General features: G+C 70.9%; 5 protein-coding genes across 5 annotated transcripts in view; 3 read left to right on the top strand and 2 right to left on the bottom strand.

Moving 5' to 3' along the window:
* Positions 1-629: 629 nt before the first annotated feature.
* AURANDRAFT_66716 (hypothetical protein) lies at positions 630-2417 on the bottom strand (the record flags this gene model as incomplete). Its single annotated transcript, XM_009041952.1, has 1 exon — positions 630-2417. One exon carries the CDS (start codon positions 2415-2417, stop codon positions 630-632), a length of 1788 nt encoding a protein of 595 aa, XP_009040200.1.
* A 4000-nt stretch (positions 2418-6417) lies between these two features.
* AURANDRAFT_66715 (hypothetical protein) lies at positions 6418-11071 on the bottom strand (the record flags this gene model as incomplete). The annotated part of the gene is made up of 5 exons (XM_009041951.1): positions 6418-7011; positions 7422-8130; positions 8868-9199; positions 9247-9892; positions 9966-11071. The coding sequence occupies 5 exons, from the start codon at positions 11069-11071 to the stop codon at positions 6418-6420; spliced, it is 3387 nt and encodes a 1128-aa protein (XP_009040199.1).
* A 178-nt stretch (positions 11072-11249) lies between these two features.
* AURANDRAFT_54894 (hypothetical protein) lies at positions 11250-13313 on the top strand (the record flags this gene model as incomplete). The annotated part of the gene is made up of 1 exon (XM_009041986.1): positions 11250-13313. One exon carries the CDS (start codon positions 11250-11252, stop codon positions 13227-13229), a length of 1980 nt encoding a protein of 659 aa, XP_009040234.1.
* Positions 13314-15935: 2622 nt separating this feature from the next.
* On the top strand, positions 15936-16877 carry AURANDRAFT_31501 (hypothetical protein; the record flags this gene model as incomplete). Its single annotated transcript, XM_009041987.1, has 1 exon — positions 15936-16877. One exon carries the CDS (start codon positions 15936-15938, stop codon positions 16875-16877), a length of 942 nt encoding a protein of 313 aa, XP_009040235.1.
* A 1146-nt stretch (positions 16878-18023) lies between these two features.
* Positions 18024-19619, top strand: part of AURANDRAFT_66713 (hypothetical protein) — a gene marked incomplete at both ends in the record, with an annotated part of 12267 nt that continues 10671 nt past the window's right edge. The window contains one exon of the mRNA XM_009041988.1: positions 18024-18214. Within this exon, the coding sequence (XP_009040236.1) occupies positions 18024-18214 (191 nt within the window). The remainder of the gene's footprint in view (positions 18215-19619) is intronic.

Raw genomic sequence — 19619 nt, 5'->3', positions numbered from 1 at the left:
CCGGGCCCGGGCCGGGCCGGGCACGGGCCGGGGAGGCCCGGCACGGGCCCGGCACGGGGCCCCGGGCACGGCCCGGGCACGGGCCGGGGACGTGGCCGGGGACCGCGGCACGCACCGTCGCGCAGGGGCCCCTAGTGACGAGATCGAGCGAGAGTTGACTTTTATACAAAAGTGAACTTTTGAATAATTTCGACCGGCTTTTGATTAATTTCGACCGGCTTTTGATTAGTTTCGCCGGCGCTCGTCGGTCCGGCCCGGTCCTGGAAATGTCCGACTTTTTTTTTTCTCGGATACTTTACTTCAAGTTACCTTCTACGGAGCTGATCTTGGCTGTAGTACGGCTAGCCGGTTTCAGAAGAAGGAGCTCCGCGTCGGCTCGGCGTGCCAGTGACGCAGCTTGATCGGCTTCAAAAGTGTCGACCTTTTTTTTAGGATACTTTTCTTCAAGTTGAAGGCAAGTTACCTTCTACGGAGCCGGTAGCCAGGGACGTATACCCTGCGGCGTTTGGCTCGGGCTTTGATTTAGCTACGAGCTTTTGATTTCTCAGGCCGTCCAAAAGTGAACTTCACAGCTCGATCTCGTCACTGCTAGGTCGCCACCCTCGCCCGTCACCTGGGCCTCGCCCCCCTTACGACGACGTCCGGAGGCAGGAGCCGCCGTTGCCGAGGGCGCAGATGCGGTCCTGGGGGATGACGTCGAGCTCGACGAGGCAGGACACGAGCGCGAAGGCGCCGTAGAGGCCGAAGAGCGCGTAGGGGTAGCGGCCGCGCGCGGCGCTCTTCTCCTCGGCGAAGAAGCCGAGCGCCGGGAACGCGGCGAGCGACGAGAGGAGCGACGCGAGGAGGAACGCGTAGGCGACGCGGTCCTGCGCGTTGAGCGGCGACGCGAGCGCGTCGTGCTTGGCCGCGTAGGCCGTCGTCGCGACGCCGACGCCGAGGATGTCGTTGAGCAGGGGGCTCCCGAAGCAGCTCGCGACGGCCATCTGCGGCGAGAGGTGCGTCGCCGTCGCCGTGTCCGCGACGAGGTCCCCGACGCTGTTGCCCATGGCGATGACCGTGAGGCCGAGGATCGACGTCGACACCCCTAGTATCCGCCCGAGCGCCTCGATGACGGCGACGAGCTCCGACGCGACGAGGTCGAGCCACGTGATCGTGCACGCGAAGGCCGCGAGGACGACGAGGACGTAGTAGCGCGGCGGCGCGCCGTCGTCCGTCGTGAGCCAGACGGCGGCGGACGCGGCCGCGCCGACCGCGGCCGCGACCAGAGCGGGCGCCGCGGCGCCGCCCGAGAACGCGTAGTCGAAGCCGTTGCCGTCGGCCCAGGGGCTATCGAGGGTCACCACGAGCCCCAGGAACGGCGGCGCCATGGCCGTGAAGACGCGGCGCCGCCGGTCCCAGGCGCCGTCGCTCCCGGGGATCGACAGCCACCGCAGGACGCTGAACGGGTACTCGGCGACGAACTGGACCCGGGCCCAGGCGGGTCCGTCCCGCACGAGGCCCCAGTCGAGGCCCGCCATGGGCGCGCCGGCGACCTTGGGCGGCGCCGCGGCGTCGACGGGGAGCAGGGGCGCGTCGAGCGGCGCGGGCGCGGCCGCGGCGGCAGGATGACGAGGAAGAGCGTCCGGCGCGACGGGCGCGGCCGCCCGCGACTGGACGACGACGACGGCGATGTACGCGGCGTAGATGACGAGGAAGAGCAGCGCCTCCCAGAGTTCCACCGTGCCGTCGCAGGCGACGGCGAAGATGGACAGCACCGCGCCGACGTAGACGCAGACGTCGCGGAGAAACACGCGCCGGTCGACGCGCCACGCGGCGCGCGCGCGGTCCGCGGCGAGCAGCACGGACCCGAGCACGACCGTGGAAATGAACACCGACGCGCCCAACAGGTCGCTCAGCATGAGCGGGAAGTCGCTCGCGCCGCCGGAGAGCGCCGCGCGCGCCGCGAAGACGTCGGGCGCGCCGTTGCCGAGCGCGAGCAGCGTGATGCCCGCGACCTCCGGCGAGAGCTGCAGGTAGCCGCTCAGCGCCTCGAGCTGGGGCACGAAGTAGCAGTCCGCCGTCGTCGCGAGGAGCGAGATGAGCAGCAGGAGCCAGAGCGCCAGGAGCGCGACGGCCGCGGCGCCCGGCGCGGCGCCGAGCGCGCAGTAGCGCAGGTGCATGTACTGGAAGAGGCCCTCGCCGCGGCCGCCGCAGTAGGCCTCGACGACGGCGCAGGACGACGACAAGTTCGTCTCCTCGCGGTAGCGGGCGATCTTCGAGCCCCGGCAGAAGTGCTCCCGCGCGCCGTCGTCGACGACGTCGTCCGTGGCGTCGTCGCCGCCCCACCAGCGCTCCGAGACCACGGCGGCGTCGTCCGTGACGTTCCCGGGGGCCAGCCCACACGCGCCGCCGATGGCGAGGACGAACAAGAGGCGCATCGTTCTTTAATGGTTTTTCTGCCGCGCTCGACGTATAGCGCAGCACTGTAAGTTCTAGTATGCCTAGAATGGCTTGATTGAGCTCGTTGCATGAAACGCGGAGTCGATTTCAGCCGCCCCGATGGGATGATTTTCGAGACAAAGGACCAGCGCGTGGTCGAATTTCAGGGGCGGTGGTGGAGTGGCCCTCGCGCACGGGCCTGCAGAGGTGTGTCGCGGGGGGGCTGCGACGACGGCGTGGTTCACTTGGACGTGCTTTCATCTGGTACGGCGGCGCCGAAGTTCGACGAAACGGGGGCACCCAGCCGGTGTCAAATTTCATTGAAACCGAACCGCTTCGCGCGGGAACTGCCGTCCACATCGCGTGGAACGCGCTGGTCGCGAAGCGGTTCGGTTTCAACGCAAAACCCGTTCTCGAGCATCCGGAACGACGTTTTACGGCGGCGGCGCTTCCGCCTCGAACACCAGCAATGAACGACCTTCGACTCAGTGAACGAGCCCGCGCGACCAGAGCCGCGCGGGGTGTCTATGAACGATCTCCGACGCTGAGCTGCGCCCAAGAGCGCAAAAATCGAGTCTAGCCGGGGGCGCGCGACTCATTTTACCCCTCAAAACCACCCGTTCTCAGCCTGACGCAATCTGTTGCGCGTCGCGTCTCCTCCGAGAGAAAGCTCTCGTTGTGCCTCCCAAGACTTGCCGCGGGGTCCATGCACGCCGGGATAGTCGCGCGGCGCTAGGAGCGGCATAAGTAGTGAATTGATCTCCATCGTCCCGTCTTTCGAGCGTCAATTATCCAGGATCTTTGTCGATTTCGCGTTTCATCGAAATTAAAAAAACATGTCCTAGAGAATTACTAGAACTTACAGTGCAGACGTCTCTCGACGAATCAAAATCGCGGCAGCTAAACGATGCTGCGCGTTTTGATGGTCCTCGCGGTCGTGGGCGGCGACCTCATGCAGACGGCGCAGGAGACGGAGCGCACGACGTCGGACCTCGGGCTGTCCCTCAAGCGGCGCGGCGCCACGGACACCTACAGCGCCTACATACGCACGCAGCAGTCGAAGCTCGGCAAGGTGCGCACGAAGATCGACGCCATCGACGTCGGGCGCCAGCACCAGGTGAAGCGCGAGTTCGCCAAGGCGCTCGCCGAGGGCACGGCGGGGCTGGCGTCCCTGCGCGGCAAGACCGTGCTCTGCCTCGGCGCGCGCCTCGGCGGCGAGGTCCGCGCGTTCAAGGCGTTGGGCGCCGTTGCGCTGGGCATCGACCTCAACCCGGGCCGGTCGAACATGGACGTCGTCGCCGGCGACTTCCACGCGATCCCCTTCCCCGACGCGAGCTTCGACTACGCCTACAGCAACGTGCTCGACCACGTCTTCGACCGCGACCGGTTCGCGGCCGAGGCGTGCCGCGTCGTCAAGGCCGGCGGCCTCTTCTTCGCGAGCCTCTACCCGGGCGAGAGCAAGGGCGGCAACGACGCCTGGACGGGCCGCCAGTCCAACTCCCTCGACAACAAGGACGTCTTCGTCGAGTCCATGCGCGTCCAGGGCTTCGACGCGCTCACGTCCACGGAGGTCCGCGAGGACATGGACCTGACCCACGTCGGCGCCAACGTCTGGCACCAGGTCATCGTCACGCTCTACTTCAAGCGCAGCGACCGCGCGTGCCGGCCCGCCGCGCGCCGCCGCCGCTAGGGTAACGTTAACATGGGTTCAACGTGAACACTGAGCTCTCCGGAGGCAAGCGGTGGACGAGCTCGACGAAATGGACGAGCTCGACGAAGAGCTCGAGGGTGAGCTCGAAGGCCTGGGCGGCGGCGACGACTTCGCCGAGGACGAGCTCGAGGACGAGCTCGAAAATATGGGCGGCGACGACTTGGCCGAGGCGGACGAGGAGCAGATCGACGACGCGCCGCCGCCGGCGCCCCGCGCGCAGCTCGAGGGCCTGGGCGGCGACGACTTCGCCGAGGCGGACGAGGAGCGGGTCGACGACGCGCCGCCGCCGGCGCCCCCCGCGCCGGCGAAGCGCTGGCGGGACCCGAACCGGCAGCCGCGCCCCGCGCCGCCGCCCGTCGCCGCCGCCCCGCGGCCGGCCGTCAAGGTCGAGGTCAAGCTCGAGGCCTGCCCGCCCGCGCGCGAGCCGCCGGCCAAGAAGGCGAAGACGGCGTGCCCCGAGTGCCTGTGCTCGAGCCGCCACAACGCGCACTGCTCCATCGGCCGGGCCGTCGGCGCATACAACTTCAACGACCTCGACGGCTTCGCGGCGCCGCGCGCGCCGAGCGACGACGACGACGACCTCGACGACCTCGACGACGACCCCGAGGTGCTGGACGCGCTCGCGCGCCACGAGCTCCTCCCCGGGGCCGAGCCGCTCCGCGCGGCGCCGGCGCCGCAGAAGAAGAAGGCCGCCAAGCCCGCGCGGGGCAAGAAGTGCAAGGCCTGCGGCGCGGAGAACCACCGCGCGGCGACGGTCTGCGCCTGCGGCGCGCGCTTCGTCTCCGTGAAAGGGAAGTTCAAGGAGGACCGGCGGCGGCCCTGCGCGGACTGCGACGCGGCCATCGCCGCCAAGCTCGAGCGCTGCGCGACCTGCGGCTCCCTCGTCGAGTACCGCGCGCGCGAGCGCGCCGCGCGGGGCCGCATGAAGGAGAAGAAGGCCGCGCGCAAGGGCCCGAGCAAGGCCACCAAGCGCGGCCGCCAGCTCGCGGCCATGCACGTCGAGGCGACGGAGGAGGACATGCGCGAGCAGGAGCGCATGTTCGCCGCGGCGGCCGCGCGCATGGCGGGCCAGGGCGGCGCGTAAGCTCGTTATTTTACGGCTCGTTTCCTTCATGTTGCTGCACAAGCTCTCGAGGACGCGAGTCGATTCGCTGTGGAGCGCCGCCGAAGTCGACGAGTGCTGCGCGCTGCTCGCACACCCAATCCGCGACCATGCAGACGCTGGGCACGATGAACAAGCTCGACGACGTCGAGGCCGTGCGCACGGACCTCGAGGCGCTGGGGAAGCTGGCCAAGACGCCCTACGCGCGCCAGCTGCTCATGCGCAACATGTCGCTGGCGACGGCGCGCCTCGAGGCGCTGCGCAAGGAGGAGGAGGCCAAGGTCGCGCGGGGCCGGCCCGGCCACGCGCCCTGGGCCGCGGACTTTTGGCAGGACGGCAAGGGCGGCGGCGAGAAGGGCTCCGGCGAGGGCTCGAGCGGCGCCGCGCCGCCGCCGCCGCCGGAGCCCGCGCGGCGCGCGCCCGCCGAGGCGCCGGGCGTCTTCGGCAAGTACTCCTGGGACCAGAGCGACAAGGCCGTGACGCTCTACTTCCCCGTGGACGCGCCGACGGCGGAGGAGACGTCGCACGAGTTCACCGAGGTCGGCGTCCGCGTGACGCACGCGCGCGGCGGCGCCGTGCGCGAGTTCAAGCTGACGAACCTGTGCCACCCCATCGACAAGTTCAAGTCGAAGCTCCTGCTGAAGAAGGACCGCATCCAGGCGAAGATGGTCAAGTACGTGCCCGGCGAGGAGTGGTCCGCGCTCGACGACGTCGAGGACAAAAAAAAGGCGGAGCGGCAGATCCGCATCCAGGACGGCGACCTCAAGGACGCGTCGACGCAGGAGTTGTTGGCGGACATGTTCAAGAACGCCAACGACCAGGAGCGCGCGGACCTCATCAAGGCCGCCGGCCAGGGCCAGTCGAAGCGCGACGCGAACCGCGCGGCCGGCGGCGGCGCCCAGTAGTTTTGCGCATAACTGCGGCGCCGTGCTTGGGTGGGCGCACGCCGCGTCGACGTAGAAGCCGCCTCCGAGTCAGTGCCCCCGTGCCATGCCATCGAGACGTAGTTGCGGAAGGCGATGCCCCGTCGTGGTGTTTCCCAGGGCACGCGCCCGTTACTCGTGGTGTTTGGTCCCAGGACACGCGCCCGTTACTCGCGAGTCGCGGACGCGCGCGGCGCGCTCTCGCCGCCTCGGCCTAGTTTGGCGCTCGAGGGCGGAGCGCGGCTCCGCGGCGGGGCTCGCGCTTACCGCGGGCCGTCGTACGCGCCGGGCACGAGGACGGTGTCGATCGCGTGGATGACGCCGTTGTCGCAGGCGACGTCCGCGGGCCAGCTGGAGGACTTGGACGCGCCCTCGGACGAGAGGCCGATGATCGCGCCGTCGAGCCAGTTCTTGCGGAACTTGCGGTAGGCCGTGAGCGTGCCGCCGTTGAGCGTCGGCTGGTCCACGGTGAGGCCGGACATGGCGACGGCGCCGTTGATGACGTGGTACTTGAGGATGTTCGCGTCGATCGGCGTGCCGACCTCCTTGTTGTGCTTCTCGATGGCCGAGTTGGAGGGCGCGAGGAGCGTGTACTGGCCGCCGTCGAGGTTGACGCCCTGGGCCTGCATGGCCCCGGCGAGCACGTCGAAGTTGTCGTAGCCCTTGACCTCGTCCTCCTCGTGGCCCTCGAGCACGCCGTCGGAGCCCCAGAAGACCTCCGGGCCCTGCATGGACGCGAGCGTCTGCTGGATGGTCGCGTCCATCTTGAGGGCGGCCTTGGGGGCGGCCGACGGCACGAAGGCCGCGGCGGGGGCGAGGGCGAGGGCGAGGGCGAGCTTCTGCATGTTGAAAGTGGCCTATGGAGAATGAGGGCGTCCAGGGCAGCCCGAACTCGTTTTCGCGCGGGTTCCCTTGGGGTCCGCCGCCTCGAGGGGTGTCCCGGAGGCACGGGGAGGCGTTGCGGGGCGGGGCGGGCAGCGCGGGGCTGCGCGCACGCGTTCGGACGCGGTGCACCGCGGTAGTAGTCGGAACTGGTGGTACTTGGTAAGATCGAGCTCGTGCGTGGTTCTTCGGCGTGTTTCCCCTCAACGATGGCTTCACCATCACAAAGGCTTCACAATGTCCTATGTAAGTCCTATGTCCGTGGCTGCGACCGGCGCCGCGCGTCCGAGTGGGGCTAGACGCCAGCAGGGCCACAGTCACAACTTACTTAAGCCTGGCTCGGCGTCGGCGCGGGCGCGGGCGCGGCGTCGAAGCGGCTCTTCACGCGGCGGAAGAGGTCCGAGGGCTTGGGCTTGCCGCCGAGGCGCAGGCCGCGCGGCGGCGGCGGCGGCAGGGGCGGCGCCGGCTCGGGCCCCACGCGGAGCGTCGCCGACGGCCAGAGGCCGAGCGCCTGGAGCGTGCGGCCGCCATCGTCCTCCGCGAGGCGCTTCTTCGGGAACTCCACCGCGACCTGGTCGCATCCGAGGTCCGGGTCGTCGACGACGACGCGGATCCAGGCCAGGGCCTTGGCGAAGGTGTCGTCGGCCTCGTAGCGGCGCCGCTCGTTCGCCGGCATCACGCGGAGCGTCGTCGTTCCCGACGCGCCCGGCGAAGGTTCGGCGGGCAGGGCCGCGAACTTGGCCGTCGCGCGCCGCGCGCGCTCGTCGGCGCGGTACGCGTCCAGCGCCTTGGTCGCGAGCGCGAGGCGGCGCAGCACGACGGGCGACTTGGCGCCCTCGAAGACGAAGCGCGCGCCGCCCGCGGACCGGTAGCCGAGCGCCGCCATCAATTTCGCCGCGCCGGCTCCCGGAACGCTCGCGCGCGTCGACGCGAAGAGCAGCGGATCGGCGCAGAGGCGGTGCAAGGCTAGTTGCGCGGCGCTGAGCGTCGCCTCGTAGTCGTCGCAGGCGCGCAGCGCGTCCGTCGCCTGGCGGAACTGCATTTCCTGCGCCGTGCCCACGGTCTTGAGCGTGAGCATGGTCTGCTCGAAGGAGCTTTGCTGCTTCATCGTCGTGGTTTACGCGGTGTTCTTGGTCGTCGCGTCGCGGTGTTCCACGTCGAGGTCGCCGCACCCGGGCAAGCTTCTTGCGCGCTTCTTCCGATGAGAGGGGGGGTTGGTAAGCGGGGGGAGTTGAGAAGCCTCCTCCACGACACGGAGGCGGACACCGCGGACGAAGCCGTGGGCATCGTCAACGACATCCTCGGTGGAACACGGGCGCCGCAGTGGTCCGAGGCCGACGAGCAGTGGACGCCGGGGTCGCTGACCAGAAGTCCGCAGCCTGCGTTGGGATGCGCGCGTGTTACCTCGGCGCGTTCGCGGAACGGGTCGCACCCGTTTTCGACGAAGTTGCGTGCCGTCGTCGTCAGTTTCGCGATCATGACGTTGAGGTCGTAGTTGCTGCTTATGAACTCTGTGTGAAGGGGGGTCCAACGGTTCGACGCGCCGCGCGCGGAGTCGAGCGCGCCCATGAAGGCGATGCGGGCGCGGCCGCTAGTGGCCGCCCAAGCCCGCCGGGGGCAAGCGCGAGGTCACCGCGCACATCGACCTCTTCGGACCAACAACGACGACGAGCGTCAACGGTGCGCGCTACATGGCCGTCGCGAGCATCGACAACGGCATCGCGGCAGATGGCACGTGGACGCAGTCGATCGCGCCCACGCGGGCGCTGCGAGAGCACACCGTCCAACAGGCGATACTGGACTACTGCCAACAGGACAAACAAAAACTTACCCGTCCCGCCACAGGTGCACCTCCCGGTCGTAGAAGGAGCAGCTCGCGACGACGCGCGTCGCCGCGTGCCTCGCGGCGCCGTAGGCCAGCGACCCGTGGTGCGCGTAGGCGCCGGCGTCCGCCAGCGCGCCGCCGTCGGAGGTCACGACGCGGTGGACGCCCGCGTCCATGCAGGCGGCGAGGAACGCGCCGGGGCCGTCGCCGCGGAGCGCGTAGACGCCGCCGCCGAGGCGGACCGCCGCGACCGCCGCGCGCGGCCGCCGCAGGTCCCAGAGCCGCAGGTGCTCGTCGTAGGAGCCCGTCGCGACGCCGCCGCCCTCGAGCGCGAGGACCTACGCGTCGACGCGTCGGAGGGAGGGACGAAGAAAGTTTCGCGTACCGAGGTCACGCCCGCGTCGTGCCGCAGGGACGCCGCGCGGCTCGGGCCCGGCGTGCGCGGGTCCCAGGCCTTCAGCGTGCCGTCGTCGGCGCCCGAGTAGACCAGCCCGGCGCCCCGCGTCGCGCACCAGACCTCGGCCGGGCAGCCGGGGCCGTAGTCGTGCGCCGCCCAGCGCCGCTCCTCGACGACGCCGTCGCCCGCGCGCCGCCAGAGCGACACGGCGCCCGAGTCGCCCTCGGCGACGGTCAGCTCGCCGTCGCCGCACCACTCGACGGACGTGAAGAGGTGGCCCCTGGGCTCGGACGCGAACGAGAGCGAGAGCGCGCCGTCGTCGCCGACGGCGGCGAGCGCGACGCGGCCGTCCGCCGTCGCGCAGGCGAGCTGCGCGGTGCCGGGCTCCACGGCGACGGCGTAGCCGCCGCGCAACTCCAGCGTCGACCGCACGGCGAGCGCGCCGTCGCCGCCGACGGCGAGGGCGCAGAGGCCGCCCCGGCGCAGGCCTTCATCCTCGATGTAGTCGTAGGTCGCCGCGATCACCGTGTCGCCGCACCACTGGACATCGCAGCACTGCCGCGGCGCGGTGGCTTTCGCAAAGGGCGTCCACGGACCGGCCGGGCTCTCCGTCAAGGCAGCCATTGCGTTGCACCTCGTCTAGGTTGCCTTCAACATGCAACAGCCATCTAAGAACACGGCCGCTTGTACGAACCACGGCCTGTTACTCCGTCTTCGCGGCGCCCTTGTCCCCGGGCGCGGCCGCGAGGAGCGCGGCGAGGATGGCCGCGTGGGCCGCCGTGAGGAGCAGCGACGACGCGGGCGACGACGTCTCGGAGCCGCCCCAGGGGTTCCACGCGGCCTCGACGGCGACGAGGAGCGCCGCCTTCGCCGCCAGCGGCAGCTTCGTCGTCGCGAGCAGGAACGGCAGCGTGTTCGCGTACCAGACGCAGAACTGGAAGTGGAGCGACCGCGCGCAGGCCACTCCGACGAAGTTGCAGGCGAGGAGCGCCCTCGCCGCGGCCGCGGGCGAGAAGGGCCCGCGCTTCTGCGGGCTCGCGAAGAAGCCGACGAAGCCGCCGCGCCGCCGGAGCCAGCACCGCTCCGCGAGCGCGACGAGCGCGAGCGCGTGCGCCGCTAAGCTCGCGACCTTGAAGGTCGACGACGAAAAGGGCCCGTCGCAGTCCGCCAGGGCCGTCACATGCTCCGGCAGGCGCGCCTCGCAGGGCACCCACTTGAAGTTCACGGACCAGTAGTGCTTGAAGCCCCGGCCGAGGTTGAAGGCGTTCGCGACGTAGCCCGTCGGGTCCGTCGTGAGAAACGGCCACGCGACGAGCACCTGGACGCCGCCGCACAAAAGCACGATGCGCAGCCACGCGCCCCGGTGGCCCCGCCGCGCCGCCAGCACGAGGTAGACCGCGGGCGCGTACAACAGCGCGTTCATCTTCACGGACACCGCTAAAGAGAAGACGACGCAGGCCAGATTGTCGTGGCCCCGCATGAAGGCGAGCACGCTCGCGTGGCTCAGCAGCGCCACGGGCCCGTCGTTGAAGAGCCGCAGCGCGAAGACGCTGTGCGCGCGCTTCGAGAGCGCCAGGACAGCGAGCAGTACGGGCGGAAACGCGTCCTTGGCCAGCGCGCCCGCGTAGATTCGCGCGACGACGAAGGCGTCGAGGACATAAAGTAAACCGAAGAGCTTCTGCGCCGCGAGGATCGACCCGCCGGCGTAGCGGCCCACGGCCGCGTAGAGCCAGACGTGGCCGGCCGGGTAGACGAGCGGGCCCTGCTCGCCGCGGATCGCGCCGTAGTCGTAGACCCGGTGGTCCGTGACCATGGCCGCCTGCTCGAGGTACGTCGAGTAGTCGATCTCCGTGTAGTTCGACGACCCTGACGATCAGCGCGACGAGGCAGGCCTCGCCGACGACGAGCGCGACGGTGCACAGCGTCCAGGACATGCAGAGCGCTTTCACGATGTCGGCGACCGTGTTCCGGCCCGATTTCAGGGCCATGGTATGATCACGGCGGACCGGTCGGCCTTTATATGCGCGTTAGGCGCTGCTGAGTCGCGCTTGAGGGCGGCCGTAACACGCTGCCATCAGCTTTTACCACAGCGAGGCGCTTGTCCGAGCCAGTCGGCGAGCCGCCCCCCTCGCCTCGCGAGGCCAAGACGACCGGCTAGCGGCTTACAGCGTCGTCGCGGCAGCCATTATGGCGGCGAGCGCGAAGCTCGTGAACCCGAATGCGGAGATCGCGCGGTCCCGCGTCCCCGCGAAAGCGCCCCGCACCCATGGCACGCGACGTCGGGTCGCGTCCGCGCGCCGCCGCCGCCGCGCGCCGCCCCAACGCGCCATGAACCCAAACGCGCGCCGCAGGTGGCCAAGTCGCAGTCGCTGATGGTGAACACGTCGGCGGCGCGGGGCCTCCAGAGCGTGCTCAAGTCGAACCTGGGCCCGCGGGGCACGCTGAAGATGCTCGTCGGCGGCGCGGGGCAGATCAAGCTGACGAAGGACGGCGCGGTGCTCCTGAAGGAGATGCAGATCCAGCACCCGACGGCCATGCTCATCGCGCGCACGGCGACGGCCCAGGACGAGATCACGGGCGACGGCACGACGTCCGTCGTGCTGCTCACGGGCGAGATGCTCAAGTGCGCCGAGCGCTACGTCTCCGAGGGCATGCACCCGCGCGTCATCGCCGAGGGCTACGACCTCGCGCGGGACCACGCGCTGGAGATCCTCGACAAGGTCAAGGTCGACATCGACAAGGCCAACCCGGACCGCGAGCTCCTCTGCTCCGTCGCGCGGACCGCGCTGCGGACGAAGCTCCAGCCGAAGATCGCGGATCTGATGACGGACGCGGTCGTCGACGCGGTGCTCACGGTCCGCGGCGCGGGCGAGGACCCGGAGGCGGGCATCGATTTGCACATGGTCGAGGTCATGACCATGGAGCACAAGCTCGGCGCGGACTCGCGCTTCGTCCGCGGGCTCGTGCTCGACCACGCGAGCCGCCACCCGGACATGCCCAAGAAACTGGAGAACTGCAAGGTCCTCACGTGCAACGTGTCGCTGGAGTACGAGAAGTCGGAGGTCGCGTCGGGGTTCTTCTACTCGTCGGCGGAGCAGCGCGAGCAGTTGATCGAGTCGGAGCGCAAGTTCACGGACGACAAGGTCCGCCAGGTCATCGAGTTCAAGCGCAAGGTCTGCCAGGACGGGAGCTCCTTCGTGCTCATCAACCAGAAGGGCATCGACCCCCTGTCCCTCGACATGCTCGCCAAGGAGGGCATCTTCGCCGCGCGCCGCGCGAAGCGGCGCAACATGGAGCGCATCGCGCTCGCGTGCGGCGGCACGGCCGTCAACTGCTTCGACGACCTCGAGGAGGACGTGCTCGGCTACGCGGGCGTCGTCTACGAGGTCAATCTGGGCGAGGAGAACTACACCTTCATCGACGAGGTCAAGAACCCGCTGTCGTGCACGCTGCTCCTCAAGGGCCCAAACAAGCACACGATCGAGCAGATCAAGGACGCGGTGCGCGACGGTCTGCGCGCCGTCGCGGGCGTCATCGAGGACGGCTGCGTCGTGCCCGGCGGCGGCGCCTTCGAGGTCGCGGCGCAGATGGAATTGTGCGACAACTTCACGAAGACCGAGGCGGCCCAGGGCAAGAAGAAGTTCGGCATCATGGCCTTCGCGGATTCGCTGCTGATCGTGCCGAAAATCCTCGCGGAGAACGCGGGCCACGACGTCCAGGAGTCCATCGTCAACATGCAGGACGCGCGGACGAAGCTCGGCGGCGAGCTCGTCGGTCTGGACCTCGAGACGGGCAAGGCGACGGACACGGCGAGCCACGGCATCTGGGACAACTACCGCGTCAAGAAGCAGTACCTGCACCTGTCCACGGTCCTCGCGACGCAGCTTCTGCTCGTCGACGAGGTCATGAAGGCCGGCCGCCAGATGGGCAAGGGCCCGGCGGCCGCGCCGGGCGACGAGTACGAGGGCTGAACCCGCCCCGCCGTTGGCGCGCCGCGCCCTATGCTCCCTTTCGCGCAGAGACCCCACCATCTTCCTAACATCCCTCGGGGGTCCACCATCTCGCCGGCGGGATATGGGTCTGTGCGCAACACCGCGCCGCCATTGAGCACGACCAACCTCCGCTGCGACGGTGAGTCGGCGGCCTCGCGTCGGCGGCTGGCTCCGTTCCACGATGACCTCAGAGTCGGACTCAGGCTGAGGCGTGCGCAATTTTTATTTGGATTTGCCACTGTGACCGATTCAAGTTGAGGAGGGACTCTGAGTGTCACAAGGAAAAAAGGGGGGCCGATTCGCCTCCCGAATCGTGCGTGCGAGCGGTGATCTCCGCGCGTCGCAACGCTTCGCGATTGCCCCCACGTCCTCATCGGGTCCCCACGACTCGGCGACGCATCGAAAACCTCTCGCAAATACATGATAGTACCGCAAAATGGACACCTCGTAATGGAAACGCACAATACTTCCATCGGTGCCAAGATCGCGCGTCCCGCGACGCCACCCCGGCTCGTGACGGCGGAGTGCCCCTCGACGCCGAGCGCCGAAGCCAAGACCGAATCGCCCGCCTCCTCTCCGTCCGCGTCGTCGGCCGGGAGCTCGTCGGGCGGTCGGCCGCGCGAGCTCGCGGCCAGCCTCTCGCTCCTGCGCCTCGTCCGCTCCTTCGGCCACCTCGTCGGCCTGGCGCGCCGAGCCCCCGGCCTCTACAGCGGCGCGACGGAGATCCGCGCCGCGCTCGCGGCGGCCGACGCGCCGCCGATCGTCTTCCTCGACGTCGACGGCGTCCTCGTCCGCGAGGGCGCGCCGAACGACGGCGAGATCTTTCACGGGCCCTGCGTCGACCAGCTCGAGCGCGTGCTCCGCGCGACGGGCGCGCGCGTCGTGCTCTCGTCCGCGTGGCGCGAGTTCCACGGCCTCGCGGCCAAGGTCGACGACGTCCTCCGCGACCGGCGCCTGCCGCCGCTGCTGTCGGCGACGCCGAGCCACCTCACGACGGGCCGCCGCGGCGAGATCAAGCGGTGGCTGAAGAAGCACGCCCCGACCGCGGCGCCGCGCTTCGTCGCCGTCGACGACCGGTTTCTCGACCTCGGGCCCCACTTCGTCCACACGCGCGCCGACGTCGGCCTGGGCCCCGCGGACGCGGATCGAGCCATCGCGGCCCTGAACCGCGGCCCCGCCTGCGACTGCGCCGTCTGCCGCCGCGGCCCGTCGCCGGCGTCCGTCTGCCGCACCGTGTCCCTGTGACGGACCTCCGGCGCCGCGCTCGACGCGGACCCACCCGGAGCGGCACAGTCCCCCCCGGCCCAAGTTTCGCGGAGCCAACCGGCCTGTTCCCCTCCGCGCACGCTCCATCGACGGCCCCGCGCGGTCCGGCCCCTCCCCGGCCGCGCCGCGCGCGACGTCCGACGGCGCCCGACTAGAAGACCTCCGAGTCCGCCTGTAGACGCACGCGGAGTCGGCAGTAGGCGCACCCGCAGTCGGCGGCGGCACCGGCCGCGACGGGCATACTCTTCACAAAAGAACTAGGTTCCGCGCCGAAGACGGGCGGACACACGCACGGCGGGTCGGAACGACCTACACCTCGTAGGCCGGCGACTCCGGGAGCCCTTCGGTGTCGACGGTCATGAGCTCCGCCGTGCCCTTCTCGACGTCCTCGGCCGGGGCGGCGGCGGCGCCCTCGGGCGCGATCTGCACGTGGAGCGCGTCCTCCGCGTCCTTGGTCTGGGGCAGCTTCGAGTCCGCGGGCGCGGCGACCTGGACCTCGCCCTTGGCCGGCGTCGCCTCGAGGATGGGCGCCATCTTCGCCTTGAAGCTCTTGCGGCGGCGGTAGTAGTAGGCCGCGGAGCCGAGCGCGACGACGAGCGCCGCGCCGGCGACGAGCTTGAGGAAGCAACCGCCCGCGGACGCCTTGGACGCCTCCTCGGAGGCCTCGTCGTCGACGGCGGCGGCGGCCGCCGCGGCGCCGGACGCGTCGGCGGCCGCCTCCGCGGGGGCCTCCGCGGCCGTCGGCGCCGCGACGGGCGCGAGCGTCGCCGACGCTTTGGGCTCGCCGGGGTAGGACGTCGGGCGGGACGTGGGCTGGACCATGCACATGGCGCCCGCGTCCGTGCCGTTGGTGACGAGGTGGGCGCCCTCCATGTAGGCGAGGCCGCCGAGGTCGACGACGCGGAGGCCCGGGAACTTCTCCGAGAGGTGCTCGGCGACGGGCGTCGACCGGTAGGGCTTCTCATAACAATAAACGGAGACGCTCTTCTGGATCTCCTTGTACTTCTCGTAGCAGAGCTCCATCTCCACGGCCTGGACGTGGACGGCGCCCTCGAGGTGGCCCGTCTCGTACTCGGCCTTGGTCCGCACGTCGACGATGAGCGTCGACGGCGTGTTCTCCTTGAGCCAGGCCAGGGCGTCCATGGTGTGGTCCTCGTACTTCTTGCCCTTGCCCGCGAGGGCGCCGGCGGCGCAGAGGCCCAGGGCGAGGAGGCGCGCCATCTTCCGCTGCGCGCGCGTGAGTTGGTTGGGCTGCCCCGACGAAGCTCTTCCGCGCGCGGCCACGACTGCAAGCTCTAAAAGAGCTGCCCCGTGATTGTCTCTTCAAGTTGCACAGCAATTTAGGGGTTGCGTGCAACATCACTGGTGTCATATTTTGCTGGCACCAGCCACATCGCCTCGTACCACAGGACAGGAAACATGGCCCGCACGACGACGGAGCACGTCAATGCCCCCTTCGGCAGCAGCGGCCCGTCGACGGCGGAGACGCTCATGCCCTTCGCCTGCAGCGGCTTCGCGGCGTGCTTCGCGTCCTGCGTGATCCACCCCATCGACCTCGCCAAGGTGCGCCTGCAGCTCTTCGCGACGCAGAACCCGGGCGTCGCCGCGCCGAACTTCGTGTCGATGATCGGCGGCATGGTGAAGCAGGAGGGGTTCGCGTCCATCTACGCGGGCCTGTCCGCGAGCTTGCTGCGCCAGTCGACGTACGGCACGGCGCGGATGGGCCTGCACCGGACGTTCAGCGACGAGCTCCAGAGGCGCAACGGCGGCGCGGCGTTACCGTTCGCGCAGAAGGCGGGGTCGTCCATGCTCGGCGGCGCGCTGGCCGTCTGCGTCGGCACGCCCATGGACGTCGCGCTCGTGCGCATGCAGGCCGACTCGATGAAGCCGGCGGCGGAGCGGCGCAACTACGCGAACGTCTTCTCGGCGCTGCGGCGCATCGCCGTGGAGGAGAGCTTCGGCGCGCTCTACAAGGGCCTGGCGCCGAACATTTTGCGGGGCATGTCCATGAACTGCGGCATGATGGCGTGCAGCGACCAGGCCAAGGAGGCGGCCGTCGCGCTCACGGGCGACGACCCGGCGGACCCGTCGATCAAGACGCGCCTCATCGCGGCGGGGGCCGGCGGCTTCTTCGCCGCCTGGCTGTCGCTGCCCTTCGACCTGCTGAAGAGCCGCCTGCAGGACGCGAAGGCGGGCGCGAGCCTCGCGCGGACCGCGGGCGACGTGCTCGCCAAGGAGGGGCCCCTCGCGTTCTGGACGGGCTTCGCCGCCTACTACTCGCGCTGCGCGCCCCACGCCATGATCATCCTCCTCACCATCGACGAGGTCAAGGCCAAGTACAAGGCCTACTTCCAGCTCTAGGACGTGCTCTCTAGGAGGACTCGAGGCTCGCGCGTAAACGAGCACCCGGATGCGACGGGCTCTTACCTCGCGGCGCGGGGCGAAAAGAAAAATGGGACCGCTCACGCCTGGGTCATCGTGGCGATGCGGTCGGAGATGCAGAGGAACTCGTCGATCTGCTGGGACCGGAGCGTCGTGGGCAGCTCCGTGACGAGCTTGCGGAGGTAGTTCTCGAGCCCCCGCTGGCGCGCCTCGACGACCTCGGCGGACATGGCGAAGAGGACGAAGGACGACGGCAGGGGCGGCAGGTGCGGCGCGAGGTCCGGCAGCGCGCCCCTCAAATTCGCGTCGACGGCGACGAACTCGCGGAACCGCCGCGCGACCATCCAGGGCTTCATCGTCTCGAAGGTCTTGCCCCACTGGCAGCGCATGATGTACTCCGTGTAGCCCTCGCCCGTCTCGAAGTCCTTGGCCTCGGCCGTGCCGTACATGCCGCAGCTGAAGACGCCGTTGAACGCGTACGTCACCGCGGCCTTGCCGTCGCCGACCTCGGAGCCCCGGGCCCGCAGGTCCTCCTGCTTGACGCGCCAGGCCGCGTTCGGGTCCAGCGGGTTCTCCGCGCCGCCGCCGCCGACGCCGCGGAGCGGCGGGCCGTCGGCGAAGTCGCCCGCGAAGGGATCCCGCGGCGGCGGCGCGCCCGCGAAGGTGCCCGGGCTCGCGTCGCCGAAGGGGTTGCTTTCGGCGGGCGCGAAGGGGTCCGCGGGCGGCGCCGCGGGCGGCGGCGCCGGCGGCCGCGGCGGCGCGCGCGCCGCGCGGTCGCGCGCCGCGGCCGCGTTCGCCTCCTCGAGGGCCCGCTGGCGCGCCAGCGCCTTGGCGACGGGGTCCTCGTCGATGGCGCGCGCCAGGGCCGACGACAGGGGGTCGTCGTCCGGCGGCGCCTCGAAGAGCGAGCCGCCGTCGGGGATGTCGCCGTCGCCCCACAGACCCGCGGACCCCTTGGGCGCCCGGGCCGTCGGGTCCCGCGCCGGGGCCGCGGCGACGTCGGGCGCGCGCGGCGGCGCGTCGAGGTTCACCCGGCGGAGCGGCGGCTCGACCTCGTCGACGGGCGCGTCCGGCGGGAGCGCCGGCGAGGCCGCCGCCGCGAAGAGGCCCCCGGCGTCGACGCGCATGGCGGGGACGGCCGGCGCCGCGCGGGGCGCCACCGCGGGCGACGGCGGCGCGTCGGGCTCCGGCGGCGGCGACGAGCGCGCGGGCTCCGGCGGCGCGTCGATGCGGGAACGAGCGGCCGAGACCGCGCCGGACACGTCCGCGGCGAAGAGGGCGCCGTCGGGGAGCGGCGCCGCCGCCGGCGGCGCGCGGTGCTGCGACGCGAGGACGCGGTCCTCGAGGGAGTCGGCGAAGCCGTCGTCGAACTTGGACAGGAACGCCGCGCGGCGCGCCTTGTCGTCGGCGAAGCCCTCCGCGCCCGCGGCCGCGGCGGCCTCGGCCTCCGCCGCCGCCTCGGCCTCCGCCGCGTCCGCCTCCGCCGCGAGCCGCGCGGCCTCGGCGCGCGCGGCCTCGGCGCGCGCCTTGGCCGCCCGCGCCTTCGCGACGCGCGCCGTCTCCGCGCGCTCCGCGGCCGCCGCGCGCTCCGCGTCCGCGGAGGCGCCGCTCGCCGCCGACGCCTCGCGCAGCGCCGCCTCGGCGACCTCGCGCAGCGCCTCGGCGAGGCCCTCCTTCGCCGCGCCCTTGAGGTAGTCCTCGGCGTCGGCCTTGATGGCCGCCATCACCTCCGGCGACGGCTTTTCCATGCGCGCGGCGCCGTGGACGGGATCGACGGGCGCGGGCGGCGGCGGCGCGCGCCGCGCGTTCGAAGAACCGCGCCGGCCCGGCGGGGCGGCGCGCTTCTGGTATTCGGCGGGCTGGGACATCGCACTGTACGCGCGGCCTCGAGCCGAGCCACGAGCTGATTGGCCAAGCGCTGTGTCAGCGAGACATCGCCTGGCCATCTTTTCGACCTTCCACGCTCACCGCACACTCGCCACGCGTCATACTCACACCTCGTACCTCTCTCGTAGCCTCCCGGCGTCCCAACAAGTCCCCCCCCCCCCAAAAGCCCCGCTTTTACGACCCCTTTTCGCTCCGCCCACGCCATCCCAAAAAAAAAGTTCCCCACGACCGCGATCGCGCCCGTCCGCCCCCGGGGGGAGGCGTCACCCCCCGGGGCGCGGTCGTCGTCGCCCCGGGGGGCGGCGGTGGCCCGCCGGCGGCGTGGTCCGCGGCGGGCACCTCGACGACGGCGAAGAGCGACTCGCTCTTGCGCGGCGCGGCCGGCGGCCGGCGCGCCGGGACCCGCTCCGCTACGTCTTCGAGTCCTCGGTGCACGCCAAGCGCATGCAAGCCCGGCCTCCCACCTCGCGGCCCGCCGGCGGCGTGGTCCGCGGCGGGCACCTCGACGACGGCGAAGAGCGACTCGCTCTTCCGCGGCCGGCGGCCGGCGCGCCGGGACCCGCTCCGCTACGTCTTCGAGTCCTCGGTGCACGCCAAGCGCATGCAAGCCCGGCCTCCCACCTCGCGGCCCGCCGGCGGCGTGGTCCGCGGCGGGCACCTCGACGACGGCGAAGAGCGACTCGCTCTTGCGCGGCGCGGCCGGCGCGCCGGGACCCGCTCCGCTACGTCTTCGAGTCCTCGGTGCACGCCAAGCGCATGCAAGCCCGGCCTCCCACCTCGCGGCCCGCCGGCGGCGTGGTCCGCGGCGGGCACCTGGACGACGGCGAAGAGCGA

Source organism: Aureococcus anophagefferens (genome assembly GCF_000186865.1).
Source record: "Aureococcus anophagefferens unplaced genomic scaffold AURANscaffold_25, whole genome shotgun sequence".
In the NCBI taxonomy this organism is placed as follows: domain Eukaryota; class Pelagophyceae; order Pelagomonadales; family Pelagomonadaceae; genus Aureococcus; species Aureococcus anophagefferens.
This window is presented reverse-complemented; position numbering and strand designations above follow the sequence as displayed.